General features: G+C 33.9%; 1 protein-coding gene and 1 non-coding gene across 2 annotated transcripts; both read right to left on the bottom strand.

Annotated features, from left to right (window-relative positions):
- Positions 1 to 7,016: 7,016 nt before the first annotated feature.
- Positions 7,017 to 7,088, bottom strand: TRNAG-UCC. The gene has a single exon. It is a non-coding gene; the product is annotated as a tRNA-Gly (tRNA).
- A 1,540-nt stretch (positions 7,089 to 8,628) lies between these two features.
- LOC109162517 (subtilisin-like protease SBT5.6) lies at positions 8,629 to 14,776 on the bottom strand. Its single transcript, XM_019311229.1, has 8 exons — positions 14,418 to 14,776; positions 13,793 to 13,972; positions 13,500 to 13,611; positions 12,288 to 12,861; positions 10,967 to 11,064; positions 10,545 to 10,887; positions 9,843 to 10,056; positions 8,629 to 9,223 (listed from the first exon to the last, which is right to left on the bottom strand). Exons 1-8 carry the CDS (start codon positions 14,620 to 14,622, stop codon positions 8,700 to 8,702), a joined length of 2,250 nt encoding a protein of 749 aa, XP_019166774.1. The 5' UTR covers positions 14,623 to 14,776; the 3' UTR covers positions 8,629 to 8,699.
- Between the last annotated feature and the right edge of the window lie 5,576 nt (positions 14,777 to 20,352).

Genomic DNA, 20,352 nt, shown 5'->3' with positions numbered 1-20,352 from the left:
AATAGATTTGTTGTAATATATTAAGAATATTTGAATTAATATATAATTATTTAAATTAGAAAATTAAATATTATATAGTTAATTAAAGATATGATTTGGATCGTTTACGTATTTTGATGTTATCATTGTTTGAATTTGTGCAAATAATTGCTCAAATTAATAGCTAATGTTTAGATGTACGCATCCACTGTTATAACTTTGAAGATTTTATTTATCATTGTTTAGTATTTGCATAAATTAGGCAAATGTGCTCGTTCTCTAACAACTGAGTTATAAGAATGAATTGCTATCCTATTTCATTTGTATGGAAGATATATTTTTTGTCTATATATAACAATTTTTCTATTTAAAAAAAAAAGCATAATATCACCGATTATATTTACACATTATTGAAACCTCTTTGTAGACGACATTCATAGTGGCAACACAATTTTGTCCATCCTCATCTAGAGCTAACACCTTCAGTTCATCAGGGTTACTCGGGTGAAAATATATAATGGTAGAATATCACTCAATCAGTGATCCTTTTATATTTTCAGTCAATTAGTAATACCATATTCATTTTCAGCCAATTATTCTTTTTTATTTTTAGTCAATTAGTAAATTAGAATATCAAATGCAGTGATATTTTTACCTAATTTTCGTTCCATTTTTAATTGATGATGTAGATACTATTATTGAAATATTTCCGTTCTATTTTAATTTACCTTTACTATTGTTTAAAATTTTGCATTTACTTGATCACTAAGCCGGACAGCCACTTGATAGGTTACGTTTTTCAACTCCTCGAGTTTACTCCGCCTCTATCAACTTCTTCCTAAGTTGAGATGTTGGAAAGATAGTCTGGTGTTTCTCCAATTGGTTGAAGCCTTTTCTTGAGATCTGGATGAATATTCACTTGGACATATGCAAGACTGCTTCAAGTTGTGAAGTATGGAAATAGATGAGCCTTTGAAAAGCATCACAAGATCACTGGTTATGAAAAGCTTTTGAAGAATGAGACTGTTTGAAGAGCTTTTCTTTTGGATAGCAAGAGTGAATTAACTAGCACCTTCTTCAATGGTGTAGAGAGGTATTTATAGGTGGAAAAATTCATCCGTTGGAGGGAGATGAAGATTTCAAACCTAATAACCAATGTGTATTAACCAGTGGGCATTGAGCATTAAATGCACTTGTACTGTGTAGCCGTTAGAGCCAAAAGCATTATGGCTTTTGTCCTTGTTCTCTGACAAGATGGTACGAGTCTTTTAATGCTTCTTGTCTTTTGTGAAGATCATTCCTAGGACACTTTTTGTCCAAATGATTTGCCCATCTGAGTCATATACAACATTCTCATTGCTTCACTTAAATGAAGGTTGTCTTTTACAAGTCTGTCTTTGACTTGTTTACTCCGAGATTGTGACACTCCGTAATCCAAATTCAATGAAGGGATTAATTGAGTAATTAATCCTAATCCAATTGATAATTTAATTCCTTAAATTCCTGAAAATTCAATAGTCGGGGACTAGTAATTGACTAGTCAACCCAAAGTCAAGTGTTGTACCTAAAGCTTTGTGAGTAGTTCCCTTGTTCCCTTACACCTCTTCATTTTAGTAAGGGTAATAAAGACATTTCACCCTATGTTAGAATTGCAAGCTAACCTAGAGGACACTCCTCATTCTTTCCCCTTACACTTTCTAAACTTGAGCTCCTCCTTCTCTCTAAAAGTTAGATAGCTTTTCTTCCAAGCCAAGTTGGAGCTTTACCAAATCCTCAAAGTTTGTCTTCAAGATTCCACGTTTCCTACCTTTGAGCATCTAGGAGGGTAAGATATATGTTTATCTTGTGTTTTTAGTGTTTTCTAAGGTGTCTTTCCTTAAAGATAGAATCTTTATGATCTTTTGATGTGTTCTTGAAGTGGGTGTGGAAGGTGAACCTTATTAGGAGCTTGGTGAAGTATTAAGTGAAGGTTTTTGTCTACAAGAGGTAACCCATGCTCTAGAAAATCTATTTTGCTTACCTATATGATGATTTATTGGATTCTACATGTGATTTTGCTATGAAATGTCAGTGTTTATGCATTGTCTCGTGAAAATGCATATCTAGAGCTTGTGTTTAGGGTTCTTGTATGCCATTGCTTGGCTATTCCTTTGATTCAAGTCATTTTGTTGTATTTGGTGAGATTTGGCATGTGTTGAAAATCCCCGAAGGGATTAATTTTGGTACAAGAGTGTACCCGCGGCGGAACGGCGGGCAGTGGCCTACCCGCCGCCCCACCCGCGGGGTACATGGTGGTTTGGGAGGTGGTTCCCGCGGGCAGAACCACGGGGGGGGGGCGGGGGGGGGGGGTCCACCCGCGGGTACACAATGTTGACTTGTTGGGGATTTGTCCCCAGTGATTCTTTTAATTCGGTATTTGGTCTTTTGACTTTCCGATGTTCTTTTGTAGAACTATTTGAGTATTTTCTTGATGTTTCGTATGTCTAGAACTATATGGTATGAATCCATGTAGGTGTTGGTGTCTTGAATCGTGCTAAGTGTTCAACATTGTGATTCGTTGAACCGTGATGAGTCTTGTGTGTTCTTCGGAACTATGTTTGGTTTACCCATTTGATAAGCATGCTAGTTCGGTGTTTAAATGCTAGCGTGTGTGTTGTTTGTCCTTTCCTATTGTGGATGATGACTTGTGTTAATCATCGTTGGAGTCGGATTGTGATCCATTCCTTGATTGAGTATATGGTTTCATATCTTCGTCATGATCCGTTGATTGATTCCTGTTGGGGTGTGGTGTGTGTGGCTGTACCTGGATTGCACGATTAATGGTATGGGACATTAGTCACCAAGGTACGGCAGTGGTCCTCGTGGTGGCCATGACGCGATTATGGAGTTTGTGACCTTTGTGTACGGTTCACGTATTTATTAAAGGGTAACATGTGTTACCAAGGCATGTGTTGCCATGTGTGATCGGTACCTCGTGTACTATGAAATCGGTGGTATTGTTGGAGATTGTCGGAGAGGGGATGACGGTCCTCGGGGGAATAAGGTTGGACTTGGTGTACAGGGGTCCTGGAGGTAAAGGTTGGAACTAGCTATAAGGTTGGGGGTAGCCATAAGGTTGGAACCGGGCATAAAGAAGGCATCTCAATTCGTGATGGGTGATGTCACGAAACCTTGTGTAGCCGTTGTGTGTGTGATTCTCTATCGTCACAAAGGCAATGTGTTGCCAATGGTTGTGTCCTTATTCTCTTGTGTTATGCATGTCGGGTGTTAATCTACTTTGTGATGGTAGATTATGCCTTGAACCGTTCTTGTGAGTCGTTATTGCTTCTTGTCATATTGGGATGTGTTCCCTTATCTTTATTGAGAGTGCATAGAGTCTTGTGTTGATCTCTATCTTGGCTTTTGAAATTGATATATACTATATCCCGTTTCGCAAATGATTTTGTATATATAAACTATCTACATACGATATTTCACATGTATTGGTGGGTTACCAGCATCATTCGCTGACCGGGCGTCGTCCCATATATATATCTGTGTTTCTTTCAGGTGCTGATTAGATGAGGGCGCGGTCTAGAAGCTGTTAGAATAGATCCCCCTTTTCTTTATGATGATTTGGGCCTGTGTGCCTTTGGTTAGACTTTAGACGTTATGTCGTTGACTCTATTTTTGAGATTGTTGGATTATGATGCAGATGTTTACGCCTGTGCGTTCACTGTTAAGTGAGCGTGGCATAGCACTCTACGTTTTCCATATCTTTCATGCTTAAGTCTTCCGCTGTGTATGCTTTTATGGTTAGAATTATCTGCATGTCTAATGTTTAAATTGGTATGGAAATCGGGTGTGTTACAAAGATGCTGGTCGAAAGATTGACTTTATCTTTCGTCCTTTCTCTTTGACGAGAGATCCTTTTTGTCAAAAGAAGTCTATCCGAGACTTGCTCAATCCATCTTTCGCCTGGAAGCATCTTTCGACCATCTTGTCGTCTTCAAATCTTCATGTAGACCTATTATGCTAGACTTCGAGTAAGATTCGTACACCTCATGGTATGAATCAAACGTTGACTTACAGTAACTTTCGTTTGTCACATGAGACCTATCTACGAAAGGAAAAATAGGGGTCTATAATCCTAGACATTTTGGTATCATCAAAATCTAATTACACTTGTTCCTAACACTTTTTATAACTGTCAGGCTGTCAGCATTCTTAATTATTATGTGACATTGTTGAATTTTTCATATAAATTATAACAATTATACCTATATTAAGAAAGAAAACACTTTTTCAAAAAAAAAAAAAAAGAAAGAAAGAAAAGAAAACACCTTACTCAAATTATAACAATTATACCTATATTAACTGTCAGGCGTTTGCTGCAATGTTGAGGCACCTTCGGCACTCTTCTAAACCTATTTTAATCTAGACATGTAGACATGTTTAGTTTTGATCAAATTATATTGGGTTAGTTTCAATATATTTAAAATGTTCTTTGAAAACATATATTTGTTTTTATTATATATTTATTTATTTTTAAATCTGATTTAGGTACATAAATTAGTTAGACACAGAATTCCACAACACAAGACAACAAATTCATAACATAAGACGACACATAATATGTTGTGTGTTACACAACTACTAATTTGTTTCAAGTACCGAATTTATACTATTAAAGGTACAAAATTACATACTATAATGATACAAAAACTCGCAACATACGATACATACACATGCATCTGGATCCACAGCGTGGTATAAGGATTGTAGATAATTTGAACCTTCTTTATCTTGTTTTTTTTTTTTTTTCAAATTTTCATTTTAAAAATAATTATATTACACCTGTTCAGCCCAAATTTATATTCACATATACCCTAATTAAAAAAAAAAAAACTGAACGATAACTAGTTCGGTTGACCCAAATTTTTAAAATTGGTTCGACTTTTGGATGTTTGTGTGGAATTCTAATGATGTTATGAATTTATTAAAATCATGATGATTATCAAATAATGGGATGATACGACTCTAAAGAAACGAAAACTATTTATTAATCCAATTGGACCAGCTCTCATAGACAACATTGCACGTGACACAATTTATTGCGAAAATTTGATGTTTAATTTCCCCTAAGAATCTGCAAAGTCAAAAGCCAAAAGCTGCCCAAGCTATGCTGATGAAATAACAATTGGACATTTTACCATGTGAATCCCATCGCTCCATTTATACCAACCAAATTCAAACTCCCCAAGCTTCTTAAAAAGAAAGGAAATATCAAATGCTTAGCAAAATCTCTTATCTCTTATAAAACTATATATAAGGTAAAGTAATGAAGGGGATATCTGCCCAACAATCTCTCTCAGCATCGATCAGTCTTAACTATTCCTTCCAGTACCGGCCAATCCTAACAATTCAAATCCGTGATTACGCCAAAAGTTATAGCTAGTAGTAAAGAGCAACTTTATTTTCTTATACCGCCACACATTTTCAAGAGTTAGAGTGTTGGACTTGACCCTTACCTCCACCCAACAATCTCCCTAGCCATGGTGCTGGATTTGACCCTTACTGACCTCTGCCCAACAGGTTTGCATGCGGGATTCTAGCTAACAAAAGACCACAACGAAGTAAACCAATTAGGTTGTCCATAGAAGCCTAAACATATTATGTTTTTTTATCATCGTGATTACTTGTAGTGTTTCGTTTAGAGTAGGATTATTATTATGTTTTTTCTCCAGTATTTTGATATTTTGTTGTTATAATAGCTCTTGTATAAATTGTCGTGCACTACTTCATTAATAAAGCATGAAATATTACTTCTCTATGTGGTTCTGTTATTTCTTTTGCATTTTGGTATTATGTTGTTATACTCTTGTATAATGGTGGTGCACTACTTCATTAATAAAGCACGAAATATTACTTTTCTATAGTCTATAGCTTCTCTAATTAAGGTCAATAGGCCGCCCCAAATGATAGTCAAACTTATAAGTAATGAACTTTTATTATTGTCACGGAATGTGGCTTTTAAGAAGTGCAGTAGGATATATATACCAGTGGGCATAAGAGCAAATTTGATTGCAGCACCGTTACAATCAGGATGTATGGCTTTAAGAGGCGTATATATAATTATGGTTGTTGCTTTTTTTTTTTTTTTCTATTTATTTAGAGCATATCCATTAAAAATAAATAAATTGGGTATATAATGATGATCAAGATCAGCCTATATAATCATGGTTGTTGCTTATGATTTTTTTTATTTTTATTTTTATTTTTGTAGTTGATCCATTTTAATCAGAATGAAAGGGACTGGATAACCTAGCCAGTCCTTGTATTGTCTCTCTACTGTAGATATACACAAGTGTGAAAACTTCACTCCCCCATCATCTCATATTAGCATTTCTAAGTTGAATTTGGGTGACGGAGAAATTCTTGTGCTGCAATCACTACTCGAAAGTATAGGCTTCTCCCATTTAGAGTCAAACGTAACAACCCGTTTGTTAGAGCAACACCAACAACATATAGGCCGCTCCCACTGGTGAATCTAGCCCTTTAGACACACTACTTGGAGGATTCAAACTTAGGTATGTTGTGGTTGGGAGGATAGAGAATAAACTATTTGACTAGGTGTCGTGATGATATAGTATTATAGTTAATACTATTTTTAGTCTTTCATATATAGTAATTTTGTCACCTTTGATCATTTAAAATCGACCAATGTTTTTTTTTTTATTGAAAAAAAAATCGACCAATGTTAATCCACCAAGCATTGATTTCATGTCCTGAATGGTCCTCTGGTGGATTTTATCTGAAATGGTCATTTTAGATAAGGTCAAAATTGCAATTTCATTATCCAATTCCCTCAAAACCATCCTAAATTCGAAGAAAAAATCCCAAATTAATAATTCTTTTTGCACTCCCTAATTTGAGACGATGTAAAATAGTTTAGGTATTTCAGTTCTAGCTGATTTTGGCCCAACAAAACAGACTGCATTTCTTGAAGAGGTCATATGTCTTCATCAAAAGCAATCCTCCAAGTTAAGTAAGCAGCTTGCGTCTGCCGGGAGTCGAACCCGGGTCTATTGCTTGGAAGGCAATTATCCTAACCGTTTGACTACAAACGCATTGCTAAAGGGATCCTCGTTTGCCTCCCAAGTGTTTGATAAAAATTGTGAGAAAGGGCTGGCGGCAAAGCACCACAGATTTCTTACTGCGACCCGAGGAGAATCTGATAATTTAGCTGAGAACGATCCTCCAAAGCTCCGCCCAGTAAAGGCATGGAACTATTAAACACGCTCTAGTCTCTTGGCCATACTTCATCAGGTACGAGCCTATAGAACAGAACCTGTTCAAGTAAGGTTGTGACCTATAATTTCCTTCAACAACTTATGTTCAGGTATCCACCTTCACAGGCTTCCGATGTGGGACATTTTTGTCGTTTAAACCTGTACTCCTATGCGTTGTTTTTTGTTGTCAAGTAAATGTCGTCTTAATTCTTCTGGTTTTGATGAAGTTTTGTTATGGAACATCATTATCTCATCCAGAGGAATCAATGGCTCTTAATCTTAACAATAATCTGGTCAACAATTATTCTCTTGAGCCGTAAAAGGAGCCATGGCTGGCGATGGTTAACACCAAAAATTGTTTTTCCAGGAATGAGCGTGGCCACTGTATTCTTGTTAGTTTTAATGTATTTCATAATTGCATATGTCCCGGAAGGGTAAAAGATGCTTGTTGTTGGAATCAGATAACTACTTAGGGTGTGTTTAGAAAGAAAGAAAATGACTTTTAAAAAATAAGTCTTTTTTAAAAAAATATTTTCATTTCCTGTGTTTGGTTACAATTCATAAAACTGTATTTGTGTGTTTGGTTCATTTTCTGGAAAATGAGCATAATTATTTTTAATTTTAAATATTTAAAATATACAATGAAAGCGGTGGTGGTGGTACTGGTAATGACGGTAGTGGTGGTGGGGGTGGTCAGTGGTAGGTGGTCATTTTTCAAAAAATCTCTTCTATTTTTCATTGATTGCACCCCGATTTTTCATTGATTTCCATTTCACCCTCTCTGGCCAAACACGGAAAACTCAAAACTCGGAAGTGAGTTATTATATGGACAAATACTACATTGTACATATAAGTTAATTTGCACTATATAGACAGATTTAATATACATGGACACATTAAATTGTAATATAGTGAGTTATTATGTGTCTGCAATTAACAAATTATGTAACCATGATATAATTTGCACTAATTTGAACCATTTTCCTCTTTTTCTTCTTCTTCTTCTTCTTCTTCTTCTTCTTTTTTTTTTTTTTTTTTTTTTTTTTTGTCCTTAACCATTTTCCTATTTAAAAAATACCTTTCTAGCTAATTCCTTAAAAGCTAACATAAATATTCTGACATTTCAAAAACATATATTTGAATAAATTAATTTCATTTTTCAATTCCTTAGCTATTGTATCACTCCCACTTTTAATCATGTCATTATCTAAAATCAAAATGGGTAGAATGCAAGTGAAAAATTATAAATAAATAAGATAATGAGAAAATGACAGTATTCTCATATAAGTAATTATATATTACAACACTTTTCTCTATCAAATAGATAGATTTATTTATCGAATCAACATCAGTTTCTCCGTTAACCATATAATCCATAAAAGTATATGCACTATGATCGCATTATTACATTTCATTTCTTTACTCAAGTTGAATTAATAATATATCACCTTATGCCGATGATACTGCAATTGGACTAGTCACAACATGATCCCCATCCGTCCATGAGTACCAACCAAAGGCAAAACCATTTCTCTTCCTATTAACACCGTTTGTTCTAATTGTTACATTGAAGCTTTGCTTTTCTCCCTCCCGACTAAACCTTAAGGCTATTGGAGAAATAGCAACAACATACCCTGACGGTGGTGTTACGGTCACAATGTATGTTGAGTTGCCTTTTCCGACATTAGTGACGGTTCTTTTAACTGTCGTGGATCCTTGGAGGTTAGCTATTGATAATGAAGGGTAGTTAAAATTACTTGGTGATGGTGTGCGTTTGGGACACTTGAAAGAAGAATCAAGAGTGACTCCTCTGTTGCAAAGGAAGAGAAGATAGTCATTATAAGTTGCATCATATACTAGTCCAGGATCCATGGCTTTTGATGGTAAAATATGCCCTGCACCGTACTCAAATGGCGTGGCAAAATATCCTGTTGAGTTCACTATTGGTGCCCCCACCACATTATTAGTAGTTGCTGGAAAAAAAAAAAAAAAAAACGATAATCAGTACTAAAAAGCTCTTGCCATTTTTAGAAACTATCAAAAAAGTGAAAATGAACACTAAAGAAGATTATACAGTTTAAGACTTTTAGTCAAATCTAATAAAATTAAATAAGTGCAGAACTAATAATATAGCTATTTGTTTTTGTTAGATCACGAAGTGTCCTGAGTAAACCCAACAGGGTAGCTCAAGTGGCAAATGAGTTCTCCTTTGGACCAGCTTCCTCTAACTATATGAGACAGCTTTACGCTCATATTGTTATACCAAAATTATGTATCTACAGTTAATACATTGTGTACCTGTCATTAACAATTTCTACTCATAACATAAAAGACGAACAATTTCAATTTCTACTCATAACATAAAAGACGCAAAGTGCTGGCCATATTATTTTTTTCATGTGAGAGGGAGTTTTGAACTCTCTACCTCTCTTTGATTTTTTCATGTGAGAGGGAGTTTTGAACTCTCTACCTCTCTTAAGCGATGAGATTGCACAACCGCTCACCCTAAGCAAACTATAGTTTCAATATATCACTATTTGATTGACTTTTTTTTTTTAATGTATTTAATTATTCATATATACTACTAACTACCTGTGGTCATGAGGGCTGATCTTATGGCTGCACTGCTCCAATCGGGATGAATGGCCTTAAGAAGGGCAGCTACGGCAGAAACGTGAGGACAAGACATTGAAGTTCCGGATATTATGTTGTACTTTGTCACTCGATTATCAAATGCCACATTTGTGGGAGACGACGCCTCGCTCCATGCTGCTAATATGTTAAATCCAGGAGCACTAATGTCCGGCTGGAACCCACAAATTAAAGTAAGTTATTAGACATAATGCCTAGATCTAAGCTAAAGTACGTTTTGAACAACCAAGCCGGCAAAAAAAAGGACTTGGCGGAGTTGATCACTGACTTGACCAAGATAGGCGCCTAGGACGCCTAGTTGGTTAATTAGTCGGTCGGCCGTCTAAAAGCCGTCTAGGGCTGAAATTGCCTCGACCTAGGGATGTCTAGACAGATTTTTTACAACATTGCTAAGCTAAAGTATGTTTGAACAACCAAGCAGGCAAAAAAAAAAAAAAAAAAGACTTAGGTGAAGTTGAGCACTGACTTGACCGAGTTAGGCGCCTAGGATGCCTAGTTGGTCAATTATTTGTTGGGCCGTTTAAAAGTCGTCTAGGGCTGAAATTGCCTCGACCTAGGGACGTCTAGACAGATTTTTACAACATTACTAAACTAAAGTACGTTTTGAAGAACCAAAGAAATTAAAAACGATAACTAACATACTTTGAGAATGTTTGGTTCAATGATGTTGGGGCCTAGGGAGGTGAAAGGAGCCATGACAGGCGCTGGCTTGGTTCCCAGAACAGTTTCTCCCGGTAGAAGAGTTGCCATCGGATTCTCATCGGACCTTATGTATTTCACAATTGTATTTAACTCGTAACCAAAAACAATAGTTGTGGGGTGCAGAAAAGCTTGAACTTGTATTTCGTTATATGGACTTCCTAGTATGGTAGCAGCGCCGCCAGCTCTTTGCACCTCTTGCGATGCTGATATGCCAGGAGTACTCCGGCAAACCACAATCTTTCCTTTTACGAGCTTCCTTGAAAGGGTACCAGGTATGCATATACTGCATGCAAAATTGGAGGGAAAATAATAAAATACTAAAAGAGATTATATATGTATGGTTGCATTATATTATATTTTACCCTGATGTAGTGCTATTGGTCGTTCCAGGAATTTCTACATCGCCAGCGTAAACTAATGGAAGCATTTTTCTTCTCGTAATAGGAGTGATTGTTTGTCCCTGTTAGTCAACAAATACTATATATGTTACAAAACATATCCGGTATAGTAGTATATTTATCTTTATGTTTATATTATTATTATATATAATAAAGCAGAATCTAGCCACAAAATTTTCTTTCCAAAGTGTGAATGCATTTGATAGAAACAAGATTAGCAAGTACGAATGCATTAATTGTGTGGGTAGATGTATTTATACATATATCTCTATCTCTATATATATTAAAGCATAATGAAGTATGGAAAAAAGTTTGTTGTGCTCAAATTTATTGGTAAAGTTTTATATTTAATATAATTTGTGTATATATTCATTTAAACCTCAATTTAATTAATTTGACTCTACATATATAAAGAGGAGAAATTAGATATAAAATAAATATAGTTCTTACATAAATAATCTTTTTCAAATGAATAAGTTTTTTGTGAAGATTTTGGACAAATATCGCCTGTTATTTTATTTACAAGTTTTATTTAAATACGTTAGTTATATAATTAAAGTAGTTATTTCAAATTCAAATTCCTTTCAAAAAAAATTCAAATTCAAATAATAATACAAGTAACAATAAACTTTAAAATCAACATAATAATTGCATAATTAAATTTTTAAAAATATTAAATATTACATTGTATAGTTATACTTACATTTTTAATCAAACTAATTTTGACATCAAGAACTCAAGTACATTTTTTTTTTTTTTTTGTTTCCACAACCATTACATTCTTTGCTAATTCAGAGGATGTCAAAAATTTAATTGATAAATTTGTTAAGTTAATAATAATTCGTGATCTATAAGTTTGAATGGGGAGAAACTCCGATCTATAAGTTTTGTCAAACTGTTGACTTAGTAATTATGTAAAAACGACCCATTGACATTTTTAATGACTTATTGACCTTTTTAATTTAGGTTATATTTGATAGAGTTTATAGTTTATTTTAACATACAAATAAACTATATAAGTTCGGTTAGGTAAAACATGGAGAGGGCTTATTTTGAAACAATACCCTAAGTAGGGTTTCAAAATAAAGATGTACTACATGAATTCTCAATCTCTACCACCTCACTTTTACTCTTTGACGTGGCAAGAGATTATTTTTAAGTTATCTTCATCTTATGATCCAGTCCAAAAAAAATGTCAACATCAAAATTTTTGAGTGGGGCAATAACGTAATGAGTACACATAACTTAGGAGTGCAAAGTAGTATTTCCCTTCAAAATAAGTTACCTCAATAATCATGCCGTTTCCCAGCTTTAAAGGTGAGGAAAAAACTCGATCGATACTGCTTGCACCCACCGTGATGATCCACGGCGCCACATTACCCACCGTCGACGGCGTGGGTCCATCATTTCCGGCACTGCATGACACCACAATATTGCGCTTCACCGCATGCAATGCTCCGATGGCTACACCTTCTTCTTTGTAATACTCTCCCGATCTGCTAGGTATGGAGCCCAGGGAGGCGCTGATTACATGGACACCATCGGCGATTGCTTGGTCGAATGCGGCAAGAATGTCGTCATCGAGGCACGTCACTTCTTCCACTAAGGTTTGGTTGTTGGGAAGTCGCCAGCAGACCTTGTAGATGGCGAGGCGCACCAGTGGTGCCCCGCCGGAGGCAGTCCCGTCGCCGAAGCCACCGAGGGCGGCGGCGTTTGGGACTCTCCGGCCTCCCACGGTGGAAGCCGTGTGAGTTCCATGGCCGTTAACGTCTCTCGGAGATCTGAAGTCTATGGTCTGATTGAGACGACCGAAGTTGGCTTCGTAACTCTTCAGATAGTATCGTGCTCCAATTAGTTTCCTATTATTTAATTTAAACATGATAATAAAAAACAAAAGGATTTTTTATTGGTGGAGATTTGAAAGCATAACAAAAATGTAAATAAATTAAGTGACAGTTTGGACATCTGAGAAATATTTTAGGAAAACTAATTTTCAGAAAATGATTCATTCTCTATAAAATATTTTAACTTTTAAGTGTTTGGTCCAGGGTTAGAAAATTATCATTTTTTTTTTGGCAGAAAATTAAGAAATTACATTTTTTCTATTTAGTAATTTTTTTTTAAATGAATATAATAATAATAATAATAATAATAATAATAATGGTAGAAATGGTATGGAGTGGAGGTGGTGGTGATGTGTTGTTGTAATGTTGTTGTTGTGGTAGTGGTGATAGTAATGATAATAATAATCCTAAAACTAGTTTAAAGAGATATGAAAGAGACAGAAAAATAAAGAATCTCGAAAATATATTTGTTTGCTAAAGACCTTATGATCGAGCGACATTGATGTGATTTTCTCAAATGGGAGATTACAGGTCTGAAACTCGTGGGGGGCATTGAGTCTTATGCTTAATTAGATTGAAAAAGTATGTATAGACATATACTACATTGTAATAGAGTCAAACTTAGAAAATAAAACAAAACTCATGCAAATCACCTATTGCAATGAGATGAGTTGAAGGCAACCCCTTCTTGGCACATTCCTTTCCATGATCGAGGAACTGGCTCCATACCTTCGTCACTGAAACTAGGAGACTCTGGCCATACACCTAATACATATCACAAGAATATATATATATATATATATATATATATATATATATATATATATATATATATATATATATATATATATAATTAAAGTGAAAAGTTATAATTGTGACAACCAAAGTTAATAAGTGAAATTGAATGAATGTGAAGTGTATATATATATATATCTTGCGTACGTACCCGTGTCCATCATACCAACAATTACATCCTTTCCACTATTTGCTTTACGCAACAATTCCTCTCTGCCGGTTGGACTACCGTTTATTGCTTCAAGTAAGTTGACAAAATCCCAAGATCGAGTAGTCTGAGGCTTTACTTTTCTGGGATGGCTATGAAACACCGAAATAACACCTTCCATTTCTGTTATAAATCAAATTTGATAAATAATCAACAGCAAAACTAGTAGTAGTATGTGCATATATTATAAAAACATAATGGGTGTTTGGTAAATAGCTGTTAACTAATAGCTATTAGTTGATTGTTGGTTAGTGCGTTTGACTAGTTAATAACATTAGCTGATTGTAGAAAGATGTTTGGTAAATTAGCTGTTAGCTTATAGATGATTGACTTTCACAAAAAGCTGCTTTGAGCAGTTTTTTGAATTTTAGTATTTTGGAGTAATAAGTTATTACAAAACGCTAATTAATCAAACACTTTTAATCAAATTAAACAGTACTTAATAGTGGTCAAACAAGCTAAAATTGATTATTGATAGGCTAATTATTTTACCAAACAAAATAACACGTCAAAATTGACTGATAGGATAACTATTTTACCAAACAGAGTCAATGTATTGAGATCAGACCTGATATCCTGTCGGCTTCTTCTTGGGTAAGCAAAGCCGAGAAGCCATTGATAACGTTCTTGTAGCTGTGAACTAGAGAGGCTCTAGCTACTTCTTTGGAACCCTTTACAGAGTGGAGAAAGGAGCAATGGTGATCTTCAATTTCTTTGAAAGATTTCCTCCCACTGTGCTCCCCAAGGTATACCACATAAACCTGCACATACATAACAACAAACCAAACACAATTTCATTCACACATAAATATTTACACATTTATTTAGCATGAAAAACAGAAGACAGAAACCAGCTTGATTTTCGTGAGCATTATCCGTGCACTCTCAGAATGGAATTAATTAATTAGTTTGAGAAAGACGACTTTTATAGTTAAGGTCTATTCAGTATTCAGATATCTCGTGGTCTAACAAAAAGGCTACAGATAAATGATGAAACCTTTGTCTCGGCTGTGAGGACGTTAAGAATGAGAAGAAACAGAAGAATGAAAGAAAAACTCTTCATTTTCATCCTTCACTAGATTCGTCAATACATGCAATGCAATTTGGTATGTACCCTCTTTGATCTGTGACATTTATTTATAAGCAAAGATGACAATAAAATAGTGTATATATTACGAGTTTAAACCACGGGCCGGATTGTTTATACCAAGTATGTAATTGTTTACCAAGTTATTTCACACGGAGAAAAGAAATTTCGTAACACTGAATTTAAGACCTTTTCAAATAAATTTATCTGTTATTTAAAATTAAAAAAAAAAAAAAAAAAAAAAAAAAAAAAAAAAAAAAAAAAACATAGAGCTATAGAAGAGCTAGTCTCAACGGATTACATAAAAGAAACAACCGTTATACCAACCGCATATGATGTTTTTTAGTTTATTGAATTCAATCTTAAAATTAATATCTTTAATTAAATTTATGATCTTTTATACAGAAAAAATGTAATTTAACGGCGGACCCATAATTGCTAGACCAACCTCCACAAAAGATAATAAAACAAAGGGAAAAAGGTTAAATATACCCTTGAACTTTACTCAAAAATTGCAATAAGATTATTGAACTTTCACTATTGATAATTATGGAATTTTCAACCACCTGAAAATGATCTTAAATTAAGTTGATACTAAAAAGTGGTCGGAAATAGCAACAAAGATTTTTCCGGATACCAAACGTGGTCGGAACAAGGCTTTTGACTTGATTTAAGATCACTTCCAGGTGGTCGAAAATTCCATAATTTCCAGTAGTGTTTAAAAAAGTGCAATTAAACACTCGAACTTGTCATTTTGGTTCGTCTAAACCCAGTAGCCGGTTATTCACCAGAAATATAACCGGTCATTTAAAATTCTAGCGATATTCTGGCGAATAAAAATTGTGACGATCATAAAAATTTAAAAATAAAAAAATAAAATTTTATGGCCTTCTCAGCCGGAGAAGACAATCGGCCAGTCGTCTTCTCCAATGAAAATTTTGATTTGTATAGTTGTGCGCTGGGGGAAATCTCTGGGTAGATTTGGTATGTGGAGAAGATATGGATGGAGTTGCGCTGCTCTGCACTTCTGCTCTACTATTTCCCTATTAGTTGAGATATTTTGATTCTCCGGCGGAAAATGTCACCGAAATTGTTTTTTTTTTTTTTTTTTTTTTTTTTTTTTTTTTTAATTTACGGTGGTGAACAGTGGTTAGCGGCAGTCAACAATGGTCAACGTCAATAATTTTACTGATAAATTATACTTATTTGATTCATTTTAACAAGTTCGAGTGTTTAATTGCACTCTTTAAAGTTTAAGGGCCTAATTATAATTTTGAGTAACGTTTAAGGGTCTATTTGACCATTTTCCCTAAAAAAAAAATTCACTTCTTCTTATTAATGAGATTTAAAATCATCATAATCTCTAATTTACTCATTAAACACCATTCATACCAATTAAACTATTAATTAGGATCAAACGCTTACCATTATACCAAAAGCTTCAACTAGTAGCGAAGACGCAATTTTAATTTTTTGTACTTGTGAATAGTCAGAATTATGTTTTGAGGGTAGGATGCTGGATTTGGCCTTCAAAGTACAGCCCAACAAAATCAATTTAATATAAAAGTGAATTTTTATTTTCTTTTTGGGCGGAGGGAAGGTGGTGCCTGAGTGGGGTGAGAACTGGTGATGAATTGAAATAAGGTCAGGCACATTGAACATATCATATATATGAAATCTAAGGGAGAAGAAGTCAATTATTGCCACCTGATGACTTTCGGGGTTGACAATGATTTCTAACCTATTGCTCAAATTTTTTTTCACACAACTTGTCCATAATATAACTCGATCAGCAATATAATTCGGTTCCTTAGTTAATTTCATGACTCCTCATTTGATCATTGAATTTTAAGGTGGTTTTAATTGATTATTTGTTGGAAAAATAGAGTATTATATTTTGGTACCGTGTAATAAAACATAGAAAAATGTGAAAATTATAATACTTCATATCACAATATGTGTATTAGATACATTTTTTTTTTTACAAAATCATGTATTAGTAAGTTGAGCTTCGTATAAAACTTGTGAGATAAAGAAAGTTAAACAAGTCACTCAGGTTGCTAATGAATAGACTATCTAACATTTTTCTATTGAATGTTGTTTCGAATAGCACTAAGAGAAAATCAAAGTTTTAAAAGAAAGCTTGGAAACAAGTTTCTTCGCATCGGAAGTCTTTAGCTTGCCTAAAGATGTGTAGCTAGGTTTTTGTGATCTAAACATGTTTGTGTGTAAGTATGTGGTTAGTTCGCAGATAATCGATATTTAATAAAAGTAAAGATAGACCCAAAAAATTTTTATAGTGGTTCGAGAAATACTTTCTACTTCACTCTTCTCCTTAACCCAAGGAGGTTCCACTAAATATAATATTGTTACAAATACAAAGTGATGAAAAGCCAACATGGCTTCTTCTGAGTTGATAGTCATTGAAATAGGGGTTAGCCACCATTCCACCAAATCGCCCTACTCTTCACTATCTGATCAAAGCTAAGCTAGCCAAGGGTTACACACTAAGTCATCTTACTAGAATAATCTTTCAACTTCATCAATGGAAAGATGGTAGTTTGATGAGTGCTGGACTTTGAGAAATCAAGCAAATTTCTTTCAAGCTTAGAACCCAATGAGAACTTTTGAGTGTAGGTATTTAGCAACTGAATCAACTTGTAATAAGCTCATATATGCTTTTTTTATCAACCTCTATCTTCTCAGCTTGCAGTCCTCCTTTTACAGATGAGGAGGGATGAATGTCAACTTGAATTTGAATTTGTCCATTATTACTCAACATGTGGTAATCGTTCAAAAACTGTCATAATCACCTAAAATTCATTGCCATATCCTTTAACTTCTGTAGCTTGATTATTCATGTTGTAAATATTGTTTCCCAATTTAAGCATATAAGTACTCCATCATAAAAAAGAATTGCTCCTACTTATCACCAATTTGTTTTATGCATAGATTTTTAGTTGTCAGACAAGTTACAACTATCCAATGGCTCTTTTGTTTTTCCTTAATGAATTTCTTCCGAGGTTAATTTGTCTCCTATGAAGATCCCTCAAGACTCTTCTGGTCTTGGACTTCTTCCGATCCCCTTTCCTTCCAGACGCTTCCTTTCGAAGCCTTTCCTTTTGATTGCCTTCTTCCAAAGTTGCTTCTTCCTAGATGGATGGATGACGAATCTTGTCTAGATTTACAATAACAAAGAGTGATCTAAAGTGCTTATACAATACTCTTTACATCAACAAAATCTATTATAAATAATTCCTAACACATTGAATAGTTGTTGGGAATTTATCGTAAACCAAAAAGAAAAAGGCAACCTTAATGTCTACAAGAGAACTACTATAATTGCTTAGCATCACATTTGGAACATTTGAACTCATGACTAATTAAATAAAGTAAGACTGCCAAGACCTTGTGGTCTAGTGGCACCAAATTACACTCTAATATGGGAGGTTGTGGGATCGAATCTCTACTTTAGTAGAGGCGGTGTGGAGGCGGTGCTTCAATAGGTTGAGAAAGTAGTTAATAAAGTAAGACTAATAATGAATCGAGTGGAAAAAAATGCATTAATAACATCTTAGATCCGAGTCTTGTAATTTTCAAAAAAAAAAAAGATCCGAGTCTTGTAAAATTTAAAAAAAAAAAAAATCGTTGTTAAAAGATAGTTTCCATGTAAAATACATTAATTTCAAGTTACTTAGAAATCTAGGGCGACTCTTAAAAAAATTGTAAACATTAAGGCAAAAACTTGTAAAAATGTAATACTTTACATTTTGATTTAAAAGTATTATATTTTTCCACATGAGTATTACATTTTCTCTTAGAGTTAATTTCATTTTTTATCCTAAATTTATATATGACAATCCATTTTTAGTCAATTTTCTTCAAAACATCCTCTTTGGTCCTAGTATTATTGTGGTATGACCATTTTTGGTCCAACATCAACAAAACTATCTAAATTCTGTAAAATACAAAAGCATTTAGGTCTTTAATTATGAATTTTTTTCAAACAAATAAAAATAAAAATATAATGGGTCAACCCACTTCGTATAAACAAAGATTGAAATGTTTTTGTATTTAACGACATTTAAATGATATTGTTGACGAATGACCAAAAATGATTATGCCACAATAATACTAGGACCAAAGGAGATGTTCAGAAAAAGAAACACTAAAAGTAGACTGTCACCTATAAATTTAGGATAAAAAATTTAATTAATTTGTTTCTCTTATAAGTAACAAACACTTTCCAACATTACTTATACAGGAAAGTATAATACTTTTACATTAAAATATAAAAGTATTACATTTTTTCCTCAAAAATATTACAATTTCCTTTATAAGTAACCTACACTTTATTCTTTATTAGTATTACGTTTTTCGATATAAATATTACATTTTCATATTCACTTGAACCAACCTGACTTAACTCACGCAAATATGACCCAAACATTAAATTTTCAATACAAATTTTATTTGATTAGGACATGTCATCAATGCATGCTTTAATTTCTTTATTAGGCATAATAATAAACGCAAAATTATATATTTAAATTATTTATGGATAATGTTGAAATGGTGAATGGAAGATGTTTGAAGTAAACTTATTAACGGTTTCTACGTTCACATTAAGGAAATGTCTTTGAATAGCTCTTTTAGAATCTACTGAAAATTTGGCAATACCTCTTCTAACTTTAGGGGTGTATTCAATAAAGACATTTATAGATTTTAATTTTAAAAAGTCTTAAAATGATGAATTTTAAATGATTTTTTATAAACAATTTCTAGACTTTATTAAAAAAAAATTTAAACTTTTATCAACTTTATACGAGTCTATCAAAATCGGTAAGACAAACATTTAAAAACTTTTAAAACTTTTTTCATATTATTAAAAAGTCTATAAAAGTCATTAACTAAATTGAATACGCCCTTATAAATATTAGGACTCTATTATCCATATTAAGCTAGGACTATATTATTCGTATTAGACTAGGATTCTATCTAGCATCTCTATATATTCGCTCCCTGTACTTTCAGACATTATCATTGAATATAAAGAAAATATATTCTCATATGGTATCAGCTAGGTTTTTCCATGGAAAATATCAGTGTTAATGACGGCTCTATTCTTGGTTCCTCTGAACGGACTGCTACCGAGATTCCTACGATGCTGCGAGTGTTAGCCTCTCATCGGCTCATCACTTTGTTTCGTTAAAGTTAACCTCCCGGAATCATCTATTCTGACGGACTCAGATGCTTCCGTTTCTTGAAGGCCAACATGGTGTCCAGAAAGAAGCCTGATTTTATTTTTCTTATGGAGACTAAGGTGGCGCGTATACATGCTGAGCGTATTCGTGTTAAGCTTGGTTATGAAGGTCTATTCTATGTTGATAATGTACGATTGAGTGGAGGTCTAGCG

The sequence above is a fragment of the Ipomoea nil genome, unplaced genomic scaffold, assembly GCF_001879475.1.
Source record: "Ipomoea nil cultivar Tokyo-kokei standard unplaced genomic scaffold, Asagao_1.1 scaffold2942, whole genome shotgun sequence".
Lineage (NCBI taxonomy): Eukaryota > Viridiplantae > Streptophyta > Magnoliopsida > Solanales > Convolvulaceae > Ipomoea > Ipomoea nil.
The sequence above is the reverse complement of the archived record's forward strand: the minus strand, read 5'-3'. Positions and strand labels throughout refer to the sequence as shown.

What these genes read in the sequence shown, in the direction of transcription:
- LOC109162517 (XM_019311229.1), bottom strand. Translation starts at nt 14,622, where the DNA reads ATGTATGTGCAGGTTTATGTGGTATACCTTGGGGAGCACAGTGGGAGG. An exon ending in TGTTGGTATGATGGACACGG is followed by an intron (nt 13,612 to 13,792) that starts GTACGTACGCAA and finishes GATATGTATTAG; the next exon opens with GTGTATGGCCAGAGTCTCCT. An exon ending in AACTCATCTCATTGCAATAG is followed by an intron (nt 12,862 to 13,499) that starts GTGATTTGCATG and finishes ATTAAATAATAG; the next exon opens with GAAACTAATTGGAGCACGAT.